At 43.0% G+C, this 19031-nt stretch overlaps 1 protein-coding gene across 6 annotated transcripts in view; it reads right to left on the bottom strand.

Annotated features, from left to right (window-relative positions):
* Positions 1 to 19031, bottom strand: part of LOC134734494 (carboxyl-terminal PDZ ligand of neuronal nitric oxide synthase protein) — a 319684-nt gene that overhangs the window by 224524 nt on the left and 76129 nt on the right. For 5 of the 6 annotated variants that reach the window (XM_063627160.1, XM_063627161.1, XM_063627156.1 and 2 more), the window contains exon 2: positions 8889 to 8960. The exons of the other annotated variant lie outside the window; for it this stretch is intronic. In XM_063627160.1, the coding sequence (XP_063483230.1) occupies positions 8889 to 8960 (72 nt within the window). The remainder of the gene's footprint in view (positions 1 to 8888; positions 8961 to 19031) is intronic. 6 annotated transcript variants of the gene reach the window in all.

Here is a 19031-nt window from a genome sequence, read left to right as displayed (position 1 = left end):
AGTCTCCATTCACACTAGCCTTCTTGCTATTTCTTGAACCTGCAAAGCCCATTCCTGCCCCCAGGGCATTGGCACTTGCTGACCTCTGTCTGGAACATTTCCTCCAGATACCCACACGGCTCACTCCCTCTTTCCATTCACATCTCTAGAGACTCAAGTGACATCAGAACCTAGAAGCCTTCCGCAACAGTCTGTGCAAAAGAGCACCCACCCCTATAAACTCCATGCAGACAGGGACTTTGTTTTGTAGACTGCTGTATCCCCAGAGCCTCAAAAAGTATTGGCTCAAAAAGGGAAGTCAATTTATTTTTTCAAATGAGTGGGGAAAAAATTAGGTCCTGCTGTCTGGGCACTGCTCTTTATATTGATGAGAATACCTTGCCCCCTAAGAAAGCATTGATTTGTTTCCTTTGGCTGAGAAGAAGACAGTTCTAACCATTCCGTCACACACTGCTCAATCCCTATCAAGTGTTTTCTAAAATTTAATAAAGTCTGGGCCCCTTTTAAAGAAAAAAAAATTGGCAAACACCCAGTGTTTAAATGAACAAATAACACGTGGTATAGCCATGCTACGGAATGTTACTCAGTAATAAAAAGAAATGAAGTACTGATGCATGCCCCAATATGGATGAACCTTGAAAACATTATGCTAAATCAAAGAAGCCAAATACCAAAGGCCACATATTGTATGATGCCATTTAAAATGTCCAAAACAGGCGAATCCATAGAGACAGAATGTAGATTAGTAGTTGTCTGGGGCTAGGGGTGTTGGGGAGTCAGGGATGATGGATTAGAGGTACAGAGTTTCTTTTTGGGGTGTGAAAATGTTTGAAAATTGATTGTGGTGATGGTTATACAACATTAGGAGTATACTAAAACTCACTGAATTGTATATTTAAATGGGTGAGTTATATGGTATGAGAATTATACCTCAAAAAGCTGTTACCCAAAGAAGCGTTGCAAATGATATTTGTTACATCATTTAAATATGTAAAGCATAAAACTAGATATAAATTACTTACAGGGTTTACACAAATTTCTAAATTAAACACAAATTATGTAACCAAAACAAATTAAGAATGTTAAAGTCAGAGAATACTTTGTCCTTGTAACTGAAATGATATCACTGCTCACAACAGGAATATACAGTGACTACCTGCCCCAAGTTCTCTTGGGTTTGGCAGAGGAATACGCAGGGTGATACTCAGAAATTTGACAGCCAGGATGGTACAGTCCCAACAAATCAGAAAAGACATTGAGAGTTATCAGGACAAACACTAGCTATCAACAACTCCAGAGGCTGCCTCAGGAACTATGGCTACATATCACCCCCGCCTTCAGCACTGTGCACCATGCACTAACTCCATTTTTCTGCTACTTTCCTCCCTCTATTCCAACTACTGCAAAAATCTTGATTCATAACTCATGACTGTGCAAAGTACAGTCATGTGTCCTTCACCTTATTAGAATTCATTATATATAAAATTTTCTGTTCTTTTTCTTCAGGGCATAACCCTTACAGCAGAACTATTTGAGGGCAACACACGACGAACACAGCTGTGAATGATAAACTCAAATGACAGTGCTCGGGCAGACAATGGCCTTTCCAACAGTCCAGAACAGGCCTATTTTACCTTGTTGTCATTAGGATTAAATGAAAAACAAAATCTTAAAATTCTTATGGAGAACTCTCAGATACTTGAACATACATTCCTAAATTCCAAGAGAGCCACAGAACCCATTCTGAGAAACACTGATGTACTCACTGGTTAAAAACAATAATTGCCCTAGAAGCAACTGAATTCATGTCTTTAATAATAATAGCTAACATTTAGCAGGTGCTTATGCATGTTTGGCAGCCAACATGTATGGTTTTCTGACCCCAATGCCCTGCTCCAATGCATAGTAATTAGAAAGGAATAACCAGCCTGGGCAACATAGGGAGACCCCATCTCTACAAATAATTTAAAAAATTAGCCAGGTGTGGTGGCACATGCCTGTAGTCCCAGCTACTGGGAGGGCCACCTGAGCCTGGAAGGTTGAGGCTGTACTGACCCGTAATCATGCCACCACACTCCAACATGGGTGACAGAGCAAGAGCCCGTCTCAGGAAAAAAAAAAAAAAAAAAGGAGGCAAAGAACTATTATTTACGGTTCACAATCCACATGCTAGGCATTTCACTCAGTATTCTGCATGCATTCATGTATAACTGTAAAATACACGCGCCAAGAGGATATTATCCCAATTTTCCTGATGATTAAAGAACAACTGATAGATTAAGAAATGTGTTCAGTCATTTAGCTAGTAAACAGAAGAAACAGGATTTGAATTTAGTTCTTCCTGATGGCAATACTGGAGTGCCTCAGTAGGGGGTGGAATCTCTCCAAACCCTGCTATGAGCCTAACACTCTAATCCCATTATGGTAGACAGATTCAAAGCCCCCCAAAGAGGTCCATGACCTAATCCCCAAAACCTATGAATGTGTTACCTTACATGACAAAGGGCACTTTGCAGGTGTGACCAAATTAAGGACCTTGAGAAGGGGAGATTATCCTGGATAACTGGGGAAGGAAGAATGAGGAGGGACCAATCTAATAACGAGGGACCTTATAACCAAAGGCGATGGAGGTGCAGGAGAGTCAGAGTCAGAGAAAGCTGTGAAGACAGAAAGCAGAGGCCATAATTCAGGGACATAATTGCCAGCACTAAGGATGGAAAGGGGCCATGAGCCAAGGAATCCAGGGAGCCTCTGGAAGTTGGAAAAGCCAAGGAACAGATTCTCCTCTGGAACCTCCAGAAGGAACGCAGCCCTGCCAACTCCTTGATTTTAGCCCCATTTTGGACTCTGACCTTCAGAACTATAAGTTTGTGTTAAGCCACTAAGTTTGTAGTATTAAATAATTTGTTACGGCAGCATAGGAAATTAATAGGGCCATGCTAACACAGTGAAAGAGAGGTCTGTGTTACAACTTCAGCTGCTCTGAGGTAGGCTTGCCAACTCTGAACTTAGGATGAAAAGAACAATGACAAAGGAGTGAATCGTGCTGAGGGGGGCCACTTAGAGAGAAAGTTGTAAAAAGGGATTAAGTGACTCCTAGACAAAGCCTCCTAGAGGAGGTAAAATATGGATTTCAGGGCTGAATGCATGAGACCACAGGCAGAGGCGTAATGCCGGTGGGTAAGGAAACACAAATGCAGACAGGCGGCACTCACAACTCCGGTCGCTGGCTCCATAAAGCCGCCCGTCCACCAGTCCCTGGATGTTCTCCTAAGAGCATTTCATTTATGTTCTCCCAAGAGAGCGTCCAAGGCCTTTTTATATTTTTCTGTTTTCGTTTTTCTTGAGAGAATTTCTGGAAGAGTTGGCAATTCTGGAAGAGGGCTGCAGGGAGGGGAGGGCTTGACCATTTTCTGGTCACCGGTGCATTCTGTTCAAGGCCAAGACCAACACCACTCCAGAGGGTCACACTTGAGAAACCAAGTGGTCACACCTGCAAAGTGCCCTTTGTCATGTAAGGTAACACATTCATAGGTTTTGGGGATTAGGTCATGGACCTCTTTGGGGGGCTTTGAGTCTGTCTACCATAATGGGATTAGAGTGTTAGGCTCATAGCAGGGTTTGGAGAGATTCCACCCCCTACTGAGGCACTCCAGTATTTCGATCAGGAAGAACTAAATTCAAATCCTGTTTCTTCTGTTTACTAGCTAAATGACTGAACACATTTCTTAATCTATCAGTTGTTCTTTAATCATCAGGAAACTCTGACTCCACACTGGACCATTTGGAAGACCATTTGCAGTGGGGCCAAGTTTTTGCCCAGCCTACAGCTAGAAGAGCCACCACAGCAGACCAGACATCTCTGAGTGTCATCTGGCTGCAGCACACATCCCTCCCAGGTTTGGTCTGTACTGGCCTCCAGAGGCTGCAACACATTTCAACTGCAGGGATCTATCCCCTGGCTTAAGAGCCAGAAATTGGGTCTCCAGACACAAGGACAGCACCGAAAGCCCCCAGTTCCCACAGCAACAGTGGGTTCCAAAGGTGAAGGGGTCAGGAGCCACCCAGTGACATGCTGGAGCCGGGCGCTGCAGCCCAGCTCTCTCCACACCAGCATCCTTGGCAAAGCTACAGAACCCATCAAGTCTGACTTCAGTGCAGCTGTCTTCCTTCCCCAGAACCCCCTTGGTGGGGCCTCCCCAGATTTCATGGGTTTATGCTCAGGTGGTTATTAAGTAAGATTAATTTTCTCAGTCACTCAACAAATGTTTACTGAGCACAGATGGGCACCATGCCAAACGTTGGGAATACAGTTGCTCTCAGTGCTACAAAAGAGAGGGGTGTGGTGCCACAGAACATGAGAGGACAAGATGACCTAGGTAGGAAAGGCCTCCCCAAGGAAGGGATGTTTGCACTGAAACCTGAAAAAAAGACGCTAGCTATTAAAAGGGGCTAGATGAGGCAGCTCAATATCTCTCAGGGTATTTATCTGCATTTATGAAATGCTTTAAAACCCAAAGGAAGGTATAAAAATGATACCAATGAATATAAATAGCACTTTATGGTTTATAAAACGTTTTTCCATGCTTCATCCCAGATTCAACAATAGCACTAGAGAGACAGAACAAGAAATGTCATGCTCTGCCTTTTATAAATGAGGAAACTGAGATTAACAGCAGTTACACGCCTCACCAAGGTTATATATTAAGTCAAGGAGAAGACTCAAGTCCAGCTCTCATTATTCCTCATTGAGCGCTCTTTTCACTACATAGTGCTGCCTTCCCAGGAAAGCTAAAAAGTTAAATGACAGATTGGTGTTCATATTTACTAATGCAAATCATACAAAACATCCGGCTGCTGGACTCACCTATTCACACAGCTGGACTGACAGTGCAATGCCAGCAACCTGGTTTCAGCATTACCAGCCACCCTGCACCTTCAACCAGCAACCTCCGAGCAAGCAGCGCCAGTGTCAGACCAATCCCCAGCTCAAGCAGAACTTCCCTGAACTTTGTGAATTGTTCTAAGCTATACAGCTAAAAGAAAACAAAAATATGTTCCAATTTAAAAAGGAGCCATATTCCCTCTTCTTTCACTTTCCCCTTCCTTTTCCAGCTGGCAACTTCTCAGACCTTTGGATTCTTGGTAAACAAACAGCAAGCAGGACAACCATCCTGTAGTTCTGGGGAGTGTCCCTTAAGCTTCCTTCTTATCTGGGTCATTGTAGAGATTAGAGAGTAATATATGGAAAAACCCAAAACCAAGGAGTTGGCACAGAGTGGGGGAAAGTACCAGATCGGGAATCAGAGGCCTGCAGTTTGGTTAGCTTCTACTCTCTGGTAAACAATAAACAAGGAAGGTGTGATGGTAATGCAAAATGATAGTCATTATGGAAAACAGTATGGAGGTTCTTCAAAAAAATTAAAAACAGGACTACCACACCCAGCTGTCACATTTCTGGGTATATACCCCAAAAATTTCTAAGCAAGATCTCAAAAAGATATTTACATCCCTATGTTCATTGCAGCACTATTCACAACAGCCAAGAGGTAGAAGCAACTAAAATGTTCATAGTTAAATGAATGGATTTTTTTAATGTGGTATATACACACTATGGAATATTATGCAGCCTTAAAAAGGAAGGAAATCCTGTCACATACTACAACATGGGTGAACCTTGACGACATTATGCTAAGCAAAATAAGCCAGTCAAAAAAGGACAAATACTATATGATTTCATTCATATGAAGTAGTCAAAATCACAGAAACAGAGATTAGAAAGGTAGTTCCCAAGGGCTGGCAAGAGGGGGAGGGGGAATTGTGTTTAATGGGTATAGAGTGTCCATTTTGTAAGATGAAAAAGTTCTAGAGATCTGTGACACAACAGTGTGAATATACTTAACACTGCTGAACTTCACACTTAAAAATAGTTAAATTTAATGTTACACATTTACCACCATAAAAAATACTGAAAGCACATTAAAAAGGGAAAAAAGCAAAATACGCTCAAGACAGATAACATAAATTCAGAAAGAACATCAAGAGGGTGAGAGACCAAATGAGAAATAGAGAGAGGGAAGAGGAAAGCACCAGTGAAAAACAAAGTCCAGATATTTAGCTCAGAGTCCTCTCTGGGGTAAGGAATAGGAGTGCACACACCAGCTAGAGCCCCAGCTCAAAGAATGAATGGGGCATGTCACACAGATCCCTTCACTCTGAATGCTTCTCTCTCTGGGAAACATGATCTTCACTGCCGATCAACTGTCCCTTTAGTGCTCTAGACAGGATCAGGGAGGCTGACATCTCACACACGTGAGGCCCTGTGATCATTATCATAACTGCTGTTTTCCAAGGTCTACCCACTGCTCCAGCCAAGCTGTAAGGCCCGTGTCTTCTGAACCCATCAGAATACCCAGCAACCAAAAGCCTGCCCAATGTTAGCCTGGCACCGTTCTACATAAAAGGACAAAGTCAAGAATAGTCCTTTACACAGAAATCCCATGCCCTAGTTCTTGACAGCTGTAATTACAGCCAACACAGCTTTTAAAAGGGAAAGAAGAAAAGAAAATAGCAGCCTGGACCTAGCAGTGAATTGAGGGGTTTAGGGTAAAACACATACCACAGCACTTGCTATTAATGGTGGCCAGTCTAAACAAGAGACTGGACAGCCAGACCAAACAGCTTTCTGGCCAATTAATTGCTCCCTCTAATTTAATGAGCTGCTCATTAAGCATTGGAAGCAGCCCATAGGAAGGGAGCTACAAGAAGAGGCACATGGGCCACGAGGGCTGGCAGACGATGAGGGAAAAGGAGACTGGGGTCACATTCCAACCCCAGATGCCTCCAGATCCCACAACCAGCCAGCCCCATCCCATGCCTTGGCCTTCCCTTGCTTCCAGGTGATGTTTTCCTGTACCTCTGTTTGTTCCAGGAAGTTGTATCTCTGCCACTGGCTCTCTTACTGGGGAGGTTCCATGTCCCAGTTCTTTGGTTCCTCAGCTGAGGTAATGACTCATATTAGGGTCACAAAGAGCCTTCAGCAGGATTACAAATGGGACAGCACAGTCCTGAATATGAGTCCCAACTCTTCCTACTAACAGCAACTTGACCTAGAATTATTTAATCTGCCCAAGGTTCTATTTCCTCATCTATAAAATGTAATAATAATATCCTCATCTAGAGTAGTTGTAAATAGTAAATAAAATAATAAAATATAATTTCAATATTAAAAAGCCTGACAAAGCACCTGGCACATAAGTAGCTATTCCTAATAGTAGCTACTATTAACAGAGATATCACTTTCATAATGATAGTGATATTACTGACAACATATTCCCTGTCTCTTAGTCAAAAGTGAATTAAAAAGGGACATTTTGGTTGAAACCCTAAGGACAGGCCAGCTGCAGGTCCAGTCCTCCTTATCACAGCAGCAACCACAACTGTGGTGAAAGTAGCAGCCCATCCTAACAACTGTAATACCTCCAGATATTCCCCAGCCGAGGACTCTGTGCTTTCTATCTGAGCTAGAAGGTGAAGGAAAAGAAGAGGCCTGGAAACACTCGAAAGTTGCATGTTCTCATGAGACTGAGTGAAGAAATGCATTCAGGCAACATGCCTGCCCCTTCCAGGACCTGCGAGACTCCTCACCCTACCCCTCTGAGCCTCAGTTTAATCTAGAAAATGAGGGTAACTGGTTCCCCACTTCACAGCCTACTGTGAATGTTGAATGAAACAACTCAAGTGAAAGTGCTTTGAAGCTACTTCTTACTGTGTCCATGAAAAATAGTACTGTTGTATTTAATAGCAGTCTCAATAAATTTAATTTAACAATAAAAAAATGCTAAAATACTGGGAAGATCAAGGCAATGAAAAGATTTTATTAGGCTGATGAACTGCTCAGAAAAACAGCCCCAAGCATGCAAATTTTCTTCCCAACGTTGCTGTCATTGAACTGAAGTTTCTGTTGACCAGAGGAAGGATTGGCTGAAAGTAAAATTAACAAAGCAAAATGAAGCTATAGCATCACCTACATGTTTTTCCATTTAGGTGAGTAGATTATTCTACAGAACAACTATTCCAAAGAACAAACCAGGCTGCATCCAAGGATGACCAATCATGCCATCTCTAATGCCAATTATCTCTTTAAAAAAACACTTAAAATCCATTTCACCAATCCCAAACCTATCTTTGAAATGCACAAGTACAAGATAATTTATTCTGTTCCAGTGCAGAGCACATGGACAAATTCCTTCACAGGTATCAGAAGAGAATTTGATTCTTGTTCAGTCTCAGCGCCACGTACCACAGAGTCAGAAAGCAACAAGTTCATAGACTGAACCATGTATACCAACGAGAATGTATACTGAACTTTCCGAAAGTAGACAAAATGGCAGAAGAAAATGCACTTACACTCCCGGAGCCTAAAGCATCTAACCAATAAAATTTTGTTAAAATCTCACATTTACTCTTAAAAGTCCAAGTAAATCTTATATTCTATACCACAATAAATTACCTTTTTAAAGAATGTTTTGAGTCAATTACCACATAATTACTAAACATTTTCCCTAAAATCTTTGAATAAAAAAAGAGACATCAGTCCCTGGCCAGTCACTATACATCATCAAGGTAACATGTATCTCAGTTTGAGAAGCTACAGGTCACAAGAGAGGAAGATGTTACCACTCCAGCCATCACATCCACTTTAACATTGGCCTTTCATCAAGATCAAACGTTCAGTTCAGAACAGCTTCCTAAAGGGTACAGAGAGGAGGAGTCTGGGTTTGCAAGAAGTGTAGCCATCCATTTTGGCCCCTCCAGCCCTACCTAGAAGGGCCAGCAGCTAAGGCACTTGACTCCCCGCTCCACACAGCCCACCTCTGGCCACTCACCCGTATCCGGCGCATGGCAGCCACGATCTCCACCCTGCTGTTGGGCCTTGGCACGTCCAGGCTTCCTACGTACTGTGGGGGAGAAGCAAACACTCATTGAGAGGAGGGGTAGCAGGTTTCCCTAATCCCAGAAAGTTCCAAAGGGTGAAGGACCAGCTCATCTGCCCATTTTACAGATGAAGAAATTAAGAGCCAGAAGGGTGTTTTGTTTTGAGTCTGTTTCTAACTTTATAAAAAGCAAGTTAACCAGAAATTACTGCTTCCTTTTTTCATCTTGTTCTTAACCACAGATCCAGTAGAGCACTGTGTCTAACCAAGCAGCCTTTCAAGCCAGAAAGCCCTGGGTGTGAAGACTCTTCCACCACTACTTTATGGCAAGGCAATTCACTTTTTTTGTCTCAATTTCCTCAACTGTAAAACTGGCACTCAGTAAAGATCAAACAGAATAAAATGTCCTACACAAAAGTGATTGGCAAATATTAGTGCTCTCTCTCTATATATATATATATACACATATATATATATATACACACACATATATATACATACACATATATATATACACACACACATATATATATACACATATATATATATACATATATATATATATATATGTATATATATATACCTTTTTAAACTAATGGACCTTCACTGATTTAGCCCTAGATGTTTTAGATACCTGACACATTTGATTAACTTCCCGATTTGGAGGAAAGAAATGAACTAATTTATTTAAAATTTTTTGAAGATAAATGCTTAATATGAGTACTTTCTTACTGTAAGCTGTTCAAATAATGCAGAAATACGCAGCACAAAAGAATAAAGTCCCCACTGTAACAGTTGATGTACATCTCTCTTTGTGTACTGATGGGTATATATTCACAGACAGGAGGGAATTTGTTTTATGTAAAGGTTCATTTTACTCACATTGTTCTGCAACTTGGTTTTTTCACTTTAAATACAACTAGGGCATCTCTCTATGCCAATGAATACAGGACTATTACATTACATATAATGGCTCCCCTACTGATGGACATGCTATGACACTATTACAAATTATACTTTTCATCTAGTCAAGTTTGAGCCCATCCAAGTAGCTCTAGAAGTAAGATTGCTGGATTCCTAGAAGTAAGATTGCTGGATCAAAAGTATAATCTTGGCTGGGCACTGTGGCTCATGCCTGTAATTCTGGTTCTTTGGGAGGCTGAGGCAAGGAGACCACTTGAGGTCAGGAGTTCGAGACCAGCCTGGCCAACATGATGAAACCTCATCTCTATTAAAAATACAAAAATTAGCTGGGTGTGGTGGCACATGCCTGTAATTCCAGCTACTCAGGAGGCTGAGGCACGAGAATTGCTTGAACCCAGGAGGCGGAGGTTGCACTGAGCTGAGATCGTGCCATGGCACTCTAGCCCAGGTGACGGACTAAGGCTCTGTTTCAAAAAGTAAAAATTAAAAAGGTATAATCTCTAGATATCATTCCTTATAAGAATGAAACAAGAAAATAGGACAACCCAACATTGATTCATTGATTAAGCATCTATGACATGAGCTCCTTCATATACACCATCCCATTACACACTGACTCACTGGGACTTGCCTTTCCTTATTATATATAAATTACATAAAACAGCCCAATAGATATACTAGAAATTAAGAGCCCAGAATAACTTAAAAGTCTACCCAAGCAAAGATTCCATTAAGAGTGAAGATAAGACTACGACATCTGTGCGGGAAAGGGATGTCCTGTAGTTACGGGAAAAGCAAGTTTTTCCCGAAATTTGGAGCTGAGGCCTGACCCCAGTGAGGAGGGTTTCAAAAACTAAATACCACAAAGGGATTTCCCCTAGTATTGATCAACAGTTTGTGTTAATACACTGAAGAACACAACTGGCAAGCAGTGAGCACATTGCTGTTTGGCCCCAAGGGGACAGCTCCACCACGGCCCATGGGGAGCAACACAGCTATTGAAGAACCTTGCAACTCGCTGAGGTAAACAAAACCACTTAGATCTAATAGTGTGGCCAGATTTAACTGTGGTTACATTTTTCCTTCTGAGCTCTGCTGAGGTGGTGCAGTCTGTCAACAAGACAGTGACCCAGAGCTAGGGATGACATGAGGCCCAGATTCGTGACTGCCCAACTTCACAGGCCCTCCAGCCGGGGGCAGTTTCCATGACCTCTCTCCTTGACACTGCACAGCTGATGGCTCCTGCCTTGAACGCCGTGCAGTCAGGAACACACAGGCCTTGAGGGGCTCGTGTTCCCTCAGCCATCACATGAGAGCTGGGGCCACAGGACTGAGCAAGGTCACCCATCACAGGGAGCCTGGGGGACTGTACGGTCCTCCCACTGGATCCCTGCAGACCAGGAAAGGGGCTGCTGCCCAGTGAAACCCACCATTGGGCCTGAACACAAATAGGCAGATGGGACACATCCCTATCCTGCTACCATGACCCTGGTCCATTTCTACCTCTTCTGGAAGAGGCACTGCTGGACTGAGAAAGCCAAAGGGAACATGGGACACAGGGAGGACAGGTGGAGAGAAGAGGCAGCTTCGAGTTTTGGACAAGGCTTCCTAACAAGGGGCTCACATTAAGACATCTACCATCTTCACCCCACAAGTACCTCCTTCACTATACCAGCCACTACCCTAGCTGGTATGTGTGCATACACGTACCACATACCTTCACACACAGTCACGGTGCGCATGTACATGCACACCTCACATGCCACACACTTGCCTCACCCCACACCCCTACTAACACATCACACTCACACCACACACTCACTTGCTCTTCTTCCTTCCTTCTCATTCATGCAAAGAAAATCACTAATCTAAATACCTAGAAATTAGCTTAACCAAAGAAGTGAAAGATCTCTACAATAAAAACTATAAAACATTAATGAAAGAAATTGGAGAGGACACAAAATAATGGAAAGATAACCCATGTTCATGGATTGGAAGAATCACTATTGTTAAAATGTCTATACTACCCAAAGCAATCTATAGATTCAATACAATCCCTATCAAAATACCAACGACATCCTCCACAAAAATAGAAAAAACAATCCTAAAATTTATACAGAGCCATAAAAGACCCAGAATAGCTAAAGTTATCCTGAGCAAAAAGAATACAGCTGAAGGAATCACATTACCTGACTTCAAATTATGCTACAGAACTATAGTAACCAAAACAGCATGGTACTGGCATAAAAATAGACACATAGACCAATGGAACAGAACGGGGAACCCAGAAACAAATCCATACATCTACTGTGAACTCATTTTTAACAAAGATGCCAAGAACATACATTGGAGAAAGAACAGTCGCTTCAATAAATGGTGCTGGGAAAACTGAATATCCATATGTAGAGGAATAAAACTGGACTCCTATCCCTCACCATATACAAAAATCAAATCAAAATGAACTAAAGACTTAAAACTAAGACCTCACACTATGAAACTGTTAAAAGAAAACATTGGGGAAACTCTCCAGGACACTGGACTGGGCAAAGATTTCTTGAGTAATACCCCATGAGCACAGGCAACCAAAGCAAAAATGGACAAATGGGATCACATCAAGTTGAAAAAGTTTCTGCACAGCAAAGGAAACAATCAACAAAGTGAAGAGACAATCCACAGGACGGGAGAAAAAATTTGCAAACTTCCCATCTGACAAGGGATTAATAACCAGAATATATAAGAAGCCCAAACAAGTCTGTAGGAAAAAAAATCTAATAATCTGATTTAAATATGGATGAAAGATCTGACTAGACATTTCTCGAAAGAAAACATGCAAATGGGAAACAGGTACATGAAAAGGTGCTCAACATCATTATCAGAGAAATGCAAATCAAAACTACAATGAGATATCTTTCACCCCAGTTAAAATGACTCATCCAAAAGACAGGCAATAACAAATGCTGGCAAGGATGTGGAGAAAAGAGAACCCTCGTATACTATCAATGGGAATGTAAATTAGTACAACCACTATGGAGAACAGTTCGGAGGTTCCTCAAAAAACTAAAACTAGAACTACAACATGAGCCAATAATCCCACTGCTAGGATACCCAAAAGAAAGGAAATTAGTATATTGGTGAGATATCTGCACTCCCAGATTATTGCAGCACTATTCACAATAGCCGAGATTTAAAAGCAGCCTAAGTGTCCCTCAACAGACAAATGGATAAAGAAAATGTAGTACAATGGAGTACTATGCAGCCATGAAAAAGAATGAGATCCTGTCATTTGCAATAACACAGATAAAAATGGAGGTTAGTGAAATAAGCCAGGCACAGAAAGACAAACTTCACATGTTCTCACTTATTTGTGGGAGCTAAAAATTAAAACAATTCCACTCATGGAAATAGAGAGTAGAACAATGATTACCAGTAGGTGGGAAGGGTAGCTGTGGGAGGAGGGAAGGATGGTTAATGAGTACAAAAACATAATTAGGTAAAATGAGTAAGATCTAGAATTTGATAGCACAATAGGATGACTATAGTCAACAATAACTTATTGTACATTTAAAAATACCTGAAAGAGTGTAATTGGATTATTTGTAACACAAAGAAAGGATATATGCTTAAGGTGATGGATACCCCATTTACCCTGATGTGATTATTATGCATTGCATGTCTGTATCAAAATATCTCATGTGCCCCCATAAACTTATACACCTATTATGTACCCACAAAAATTGAAAATAAATTTTTAAAAATAAAATAAATTACAAAAAAGAATCACTAATCTGCCTTTCTGAGAATGTGTCTGGAATAAATAACCTGTTTTCACTATAGGTGCACCTTAGGGTCATCCAGAGAGATTAAAACGATATACAAAGCGGGATTCAGGTCCACATCTCCTGGACAAAAGCTAAACATTCACACTAATAACATGAATCAAGAGCAGAACTACAATGCCAGGGAAGCAGAGGAAGGGTCAGAAAGTCTACTGCACAGGGCAAAACCAGAGGGTGTGATATGTGAATACTTTCTTTACACATATGACACCACAACGAAGAGTACCTTGATAACTAATCATTACCACCTCCACAACTAACTTCTGTCTGTCCCTGAGTCTTCATCTTAAGCAAAGTGTAAGACACCATCTAAGACCAGATGCACTTGCTGGAGGGTGGCCCTTGTAACTGCTCAACTTCAAGCAATTCTGCAGCAAACTGAACTTAGGCAGCACCCTCCCACTCTTGACTGGAAGGTTAGCTCAGCAGGTAGATGAGGTTCAAGCCTAGGAGCCAACAACCTTCAGAGATCCAGGCTCTGTCAATTCCTACAGGAGTCAGGCAAAGCCAAGTCCCTGCCTTTAGTCAAAGACTGATACACTGGTGGCAGGTGATCACTCTGAAACAGCACTCCTCTTATCTGCCTCTCCGGCAGGATGCAGGCTCCCACACATTCCTAGGGCAATGGAGCTAGGTTGGCCTGATGCCTGGGAATTGGAGGAATATATTTCAAAATGGAAACTCATACTTTCTTCCCCTCCTTCTCCCATGTCATGTTCCTCCTCTAGCCTTCCTCATCCTGATTAGCAGCCCCCAGGAAATCCACCAGTTTTTCAAGCATGAAACTTGAGAGTCATCCCTGAACATGCTTCTCCCTTATCCATCACAGCTAATCAGCAACCAGGACCTCCCAATTCTCTCCCCTCCACCTCTCTGTCTACACTGCCATTACCTGATCCCAGAAAATCTTCCTCTCTCACTTTGTCTATACAATGGCCTCCTTACTGGTTTCTCCACTACCCACATGGCCCTCTCCAAACCATTCTCCATGAGGCTGTCAGAGTGATCTCTTTACAAAGCAAATTGGGTCATCTTATTCCCTTCTTTAAGAACGGAGGTTCTTAAACACTTGCTTCCATTTGCTCAAAGATGGCAATCAAAATCCTCAGCATGGCCTACATAGCCACATGGTCCAGCTTCATCTCACACTAGTGGCCTTGCCAATTATTCAGAAGTTCCTCAATCACACCGTATCTTCTCACATTCAAGGGCATCTACACATGCTCCTCCCTGTGCACAGAACACTCTTCTACCCACTCATCCCCTAATCTTCCAACATTCGTGATCCTGTAGATTTCTACTTAATCCCTACTTCCCCTTTGTTGACCCCCAGGGTAGGTGAGATGCCCTTAGGGAGGACTCCCATACCTCCCTGCAATTCTCCTGTCTAGAACACACAGCTAAAACATGCTTTAGTCATCACTAGCTGACCGTGCCTCCCACAGGTCCAGGTACACAGGAGATGCTCAAAATACATTTGACTGAGTGGAATCCTCCAAAAATGAACACAGATTCACCCCAAGTGCCCATGGGAGAATCTCCCCTCTGAGGAGCATCCTGAGTCCTGGATTCTGCCTGGTGTGGCATCTGAGGCATCAGCCTGCTCCTTCCAGCCCTCCATTACGCCCTGTAGAGTCCCACAGTAAAACTTACTTGACTTTTATCCAGGTACTTCAACTGGACCTAAGCCAGATGCTCTTACAGTAGCACATGCAATTCCTGGTTTACCGAGAGGGGTGGTATGTTAAACCTTCCTGCTGGTGGATTTTTAATCACCTGGCCTTCTGTAAGACTTCTGTAGCATTCCTGCCTCCCCTCTTCCAGGAATCCCTGCTGTGAGACATCACACAGGGCCTCTATTCAGAACATTGACCACTGAGCTTAAGGGGAAATAAGGTAAAGAAGTTTAAAAATATCAGGGCCTACTTCTTTTTCATTAACATCTAGAAAGAAAAAAACTATACAGAAGATGCAAATTGTATAGATAATCAACATATGGGATTATCTGTATCTGTTCTATCTGTGGCTTCATCTTCCAGATAAGCAGGAGCTAACTGCAAATAAAGTTAACTGAAAGACTTCAAACTTTTTTATAAGTTTCTGGACAACCTCAGCCTTAGTATTAAGTTAATATTTCATAAAGTGCTTTCACTTCCTGGCTTTCACCCTATTTTCTGGAGATTAACTTCTGAAGACACCAATCAACTCTACTGTTGTGACCCCTGGTACATGAATCATAATGTGAAAAGCAGCAAGACAGGAAGCTTGAAACATTCACCAATGTAATCGCCATCCATAGACTTGTTAGACTTTCTGCCATCACCATCACCTTCTTCTGGAAATTCCTTTTATTCACAATGTTTATGTCAGATGCTTCCAGAGACAAGGGAAAAATGTATTTATCTTTTTTTTTGAGACGGAGTCTCGCTCTGTCACCCAGGCTGGAGTGCAGTGGCACGATCTTGGCTCACTGCAACCTCTGCCTCCTGGGTTCACTCCATTCTCCTGCCTCAGCCTCCTGAGTAGCTGGGACTACAGGCGCCCACCACCCCCCGCCTGGCTAATTTTTTGTATTTTTCGTAGATATGGGGTTTCACCTTGTTGGCCAGGATGGTCTCGATCTCCTGACCTTTGATCTGCCTGCCTCAGCCTCCCAAAGTGCTAGGATTACAGGTGTGAGCCACCGCGCCCGGCCTTGTATTTATCAATCAAAAATAAACGCATCAGATTACTCTGCTTCTGATAAAGTTGGAGTAGCTAGTAACAGACTAAGCCTCCCACAAGTAACAAATAGGAACTCTGAACAAGATAGAAAAAATAGCTCTGATAGAATGCAGGACACAAAAAGTGAACCACAATATAAACTGTGAATGTTGGTTCATAATAATGTATCAATACTGGCTTATCAACTGTAACTAATGTACTACACTAACGTAAGATGTTAATAGTAAGGAAATTGGGAAGGAAGGGAATATATGAGAACTCTGGCTTTGCCTCTCAATTTTTCTCTTAACCTAAAACTTCTCTAAAAAATAAAGTCTATTGTTTAAGATAATAATAGTAACTTTGAAAGCCCTGGAAAGAGACCAAAAACAGGCAGAGATTACGGGAAGTCAAGCTTTGAAAGAAGGGAACTGCTCTTGATGAGGCTTGGGTATGGGGCATCTCGTCTGGCAGCACAACCCCACAGGCACAGCGCAGGCTGGCTGGAGCTCAGGCAGAAAAGGTCACTCTGACACCCTGGGGAGTTGGATACCAGAGACTGGGACAGCCGGAGGAGCTTAAAAGAGAGGGCAGGCAGGAGGGAGTCACAGAGTGGAAGCCTCCAAAATCATGTGTAAACCCCAGCCAGGTCTTCAGGACCCCAACTGTGCATGTGCTCAGGCAACTCCAAGGAAGCCAGCAGAAGGGGACAGTTGGAAAAACAAGAGAATCAAGTGGAGATTTTAACTGCTCCCCACCTCAGGAGAGGCAGATTTAGGATTTATGACCAGCCAAGTTAACTATCATTAAGAACAAGAAAACATGCTTCAGAAGAGGCTAGCAGAATCTTCTGCTATGGGTCTGTTAAAGCCCCACTGACTAGCTAGTGCAGGCAAGGCCACAGGAAAGAACAGGGCCCCCAGAAATAGGCATAACGTAAAGGTCCCTCCCTCTGCTGCACTCCCAGCTCTCATCTCCTCTCTGAAGCTGCTCAGTTCTACAGCCTCAGCACACAGGATACAACATGTGAGTTTCAGGGGTGACTCCCTTCTTTTACAGAGGACAGTGAGGCCCAAAGCAGTTAGCAGATGGCAGAGAAGGGGCTCGGTCTCCCTCAAGCTCCTGGCTTCTAGTCTAGGACCCCTGCATTCTTCCCAACTCTCTCCCTTGGGGGTCCCAAATGTAGTCTGGTCTCCCTGTCTACCTCCTCATATCCTGCTGGTCTCCTGGTCATACTGTGTCCTCTCTCCAAAACACACACAAGCATAAAGAAATCTGATACCCCAGTCATGCCTAGAAACCCCCAGCTGAGACTGCCCATCTGAGTTAGTCCCTGAACCTATCCTCTGTACTGATAGCTTCCAGAAACAGAGAACCAAAGGAGCTTTCCAAAGGACTGTCCAAAAGGAAAGCCCTTCCCTGCCTGCAGAAACTGCTCTTGTGCACAGCTGAGCGTCCTGCTGAGTGGGATTATGAATGTGACCAGGGTGAAAGTTCTCGCCTCATTTAGCATGGAACAAAGCAGCATTAACTGCAGCAGCAGGAGCGGCCCCAGATTCCGGGGCACACACTCAGCCAGTGACCTCCTACTAAATACTCTGGGGGAGGGGAGGAAAAAGAGAAAAGTTGCGTCAGGGTATCCCACTCCCCACTTGTGGGGCTTGCTCGGGGTTCTCCAGGTGCTAGGGTGTAAGGGACGTGGGGATAGGGACTCAAAGCACCCATGTGGACATTTAGCAGCATCCTTGCTCTCAACTGCAATCAAGACAGAAGCCTCAGTGCCAACCCCCCACCCACCCCTCACATACACCAGAAAAGCTTCCAAAATGCTTGAAATGCAGCTGCACACCACGTCTTCATTTATTTGTAGTCTAAGAGGAATGAGGCACTTATATTTCTTCCTCTCTCTCCCAGCCCATCTGAAAAAGGAAGCACTATTTGAAGGCCATCTGATGCAACTGTGTCACTATTGATCAGTAGCTCAGCAGGGGCCGATGAATGTGCCGGAGATCACAGCAGAATCCTTCCTGCTCCTCAACATTAAGGGGCTGGGTGCAAAATAATTACGATGACTTGTCTTTATGCTAATGCCATGCAATTCTCTAAAAGGGACACAGGGTAAGACGGAACGATCCAACCAGCGTGCCCATGGGGAGGCTGTGTCTTTCAGTTCTTTTAGTCTCCATTAGCAAAAGCTTAGATGGGTTGGCCTGATTATTTCTATTATGAGGATCTGAGGGGTACAGCAAAGAGGAGAGAAAAAAAGCAGGAAGACAGAGAAACTGTTCTGGCCTTTCAACTACTAGCTCCTGAATAAAAGCCTCAGCTTGGTGATTAAAATCTCTGGCTCGTGTCACAGAGGCAGGTGTGAGGCAGAGGCCGGGCTGCACCCTGGGCAGGCAGCATTTTCTGCCATGCCTACCTGGGATGCTGACTTGGCCAGCAGGTTATTTTCTCCTAGGGAAAAGAAAGAAAAGAAAAGAAAAAAGAAAAGAAAAGAAAAGTCCAACACATGGTGTGAGGCAAAGGGATACACTAACAAAGGCTGTATGATCATTAAAATCATCACCTGTATCAGGTAAACCAGGAATGGATAGGTGAACAAAGAACACCAGAAAACCAATAAGGAAGT

Source organism: Symphalangus syndactylus, chromosome 12 (genome assembly GCF_028878055.3).
Source record: "Symphalangus syndactylus isolate Jambi chromosome 12, NHGRI_mSymSyn1-v2.1_pri, whole genome shotgun sequence".
NCBI classification, from domain to species: Eukaryota; Metazoa; Chordata; class Mammalia; order Primates; family Hylobatidae; genus Symphalangus; species Symphalangus syndactylus.
This window is presented reverse-complemented; position numbering and strand designations above follow the sequence as displayed.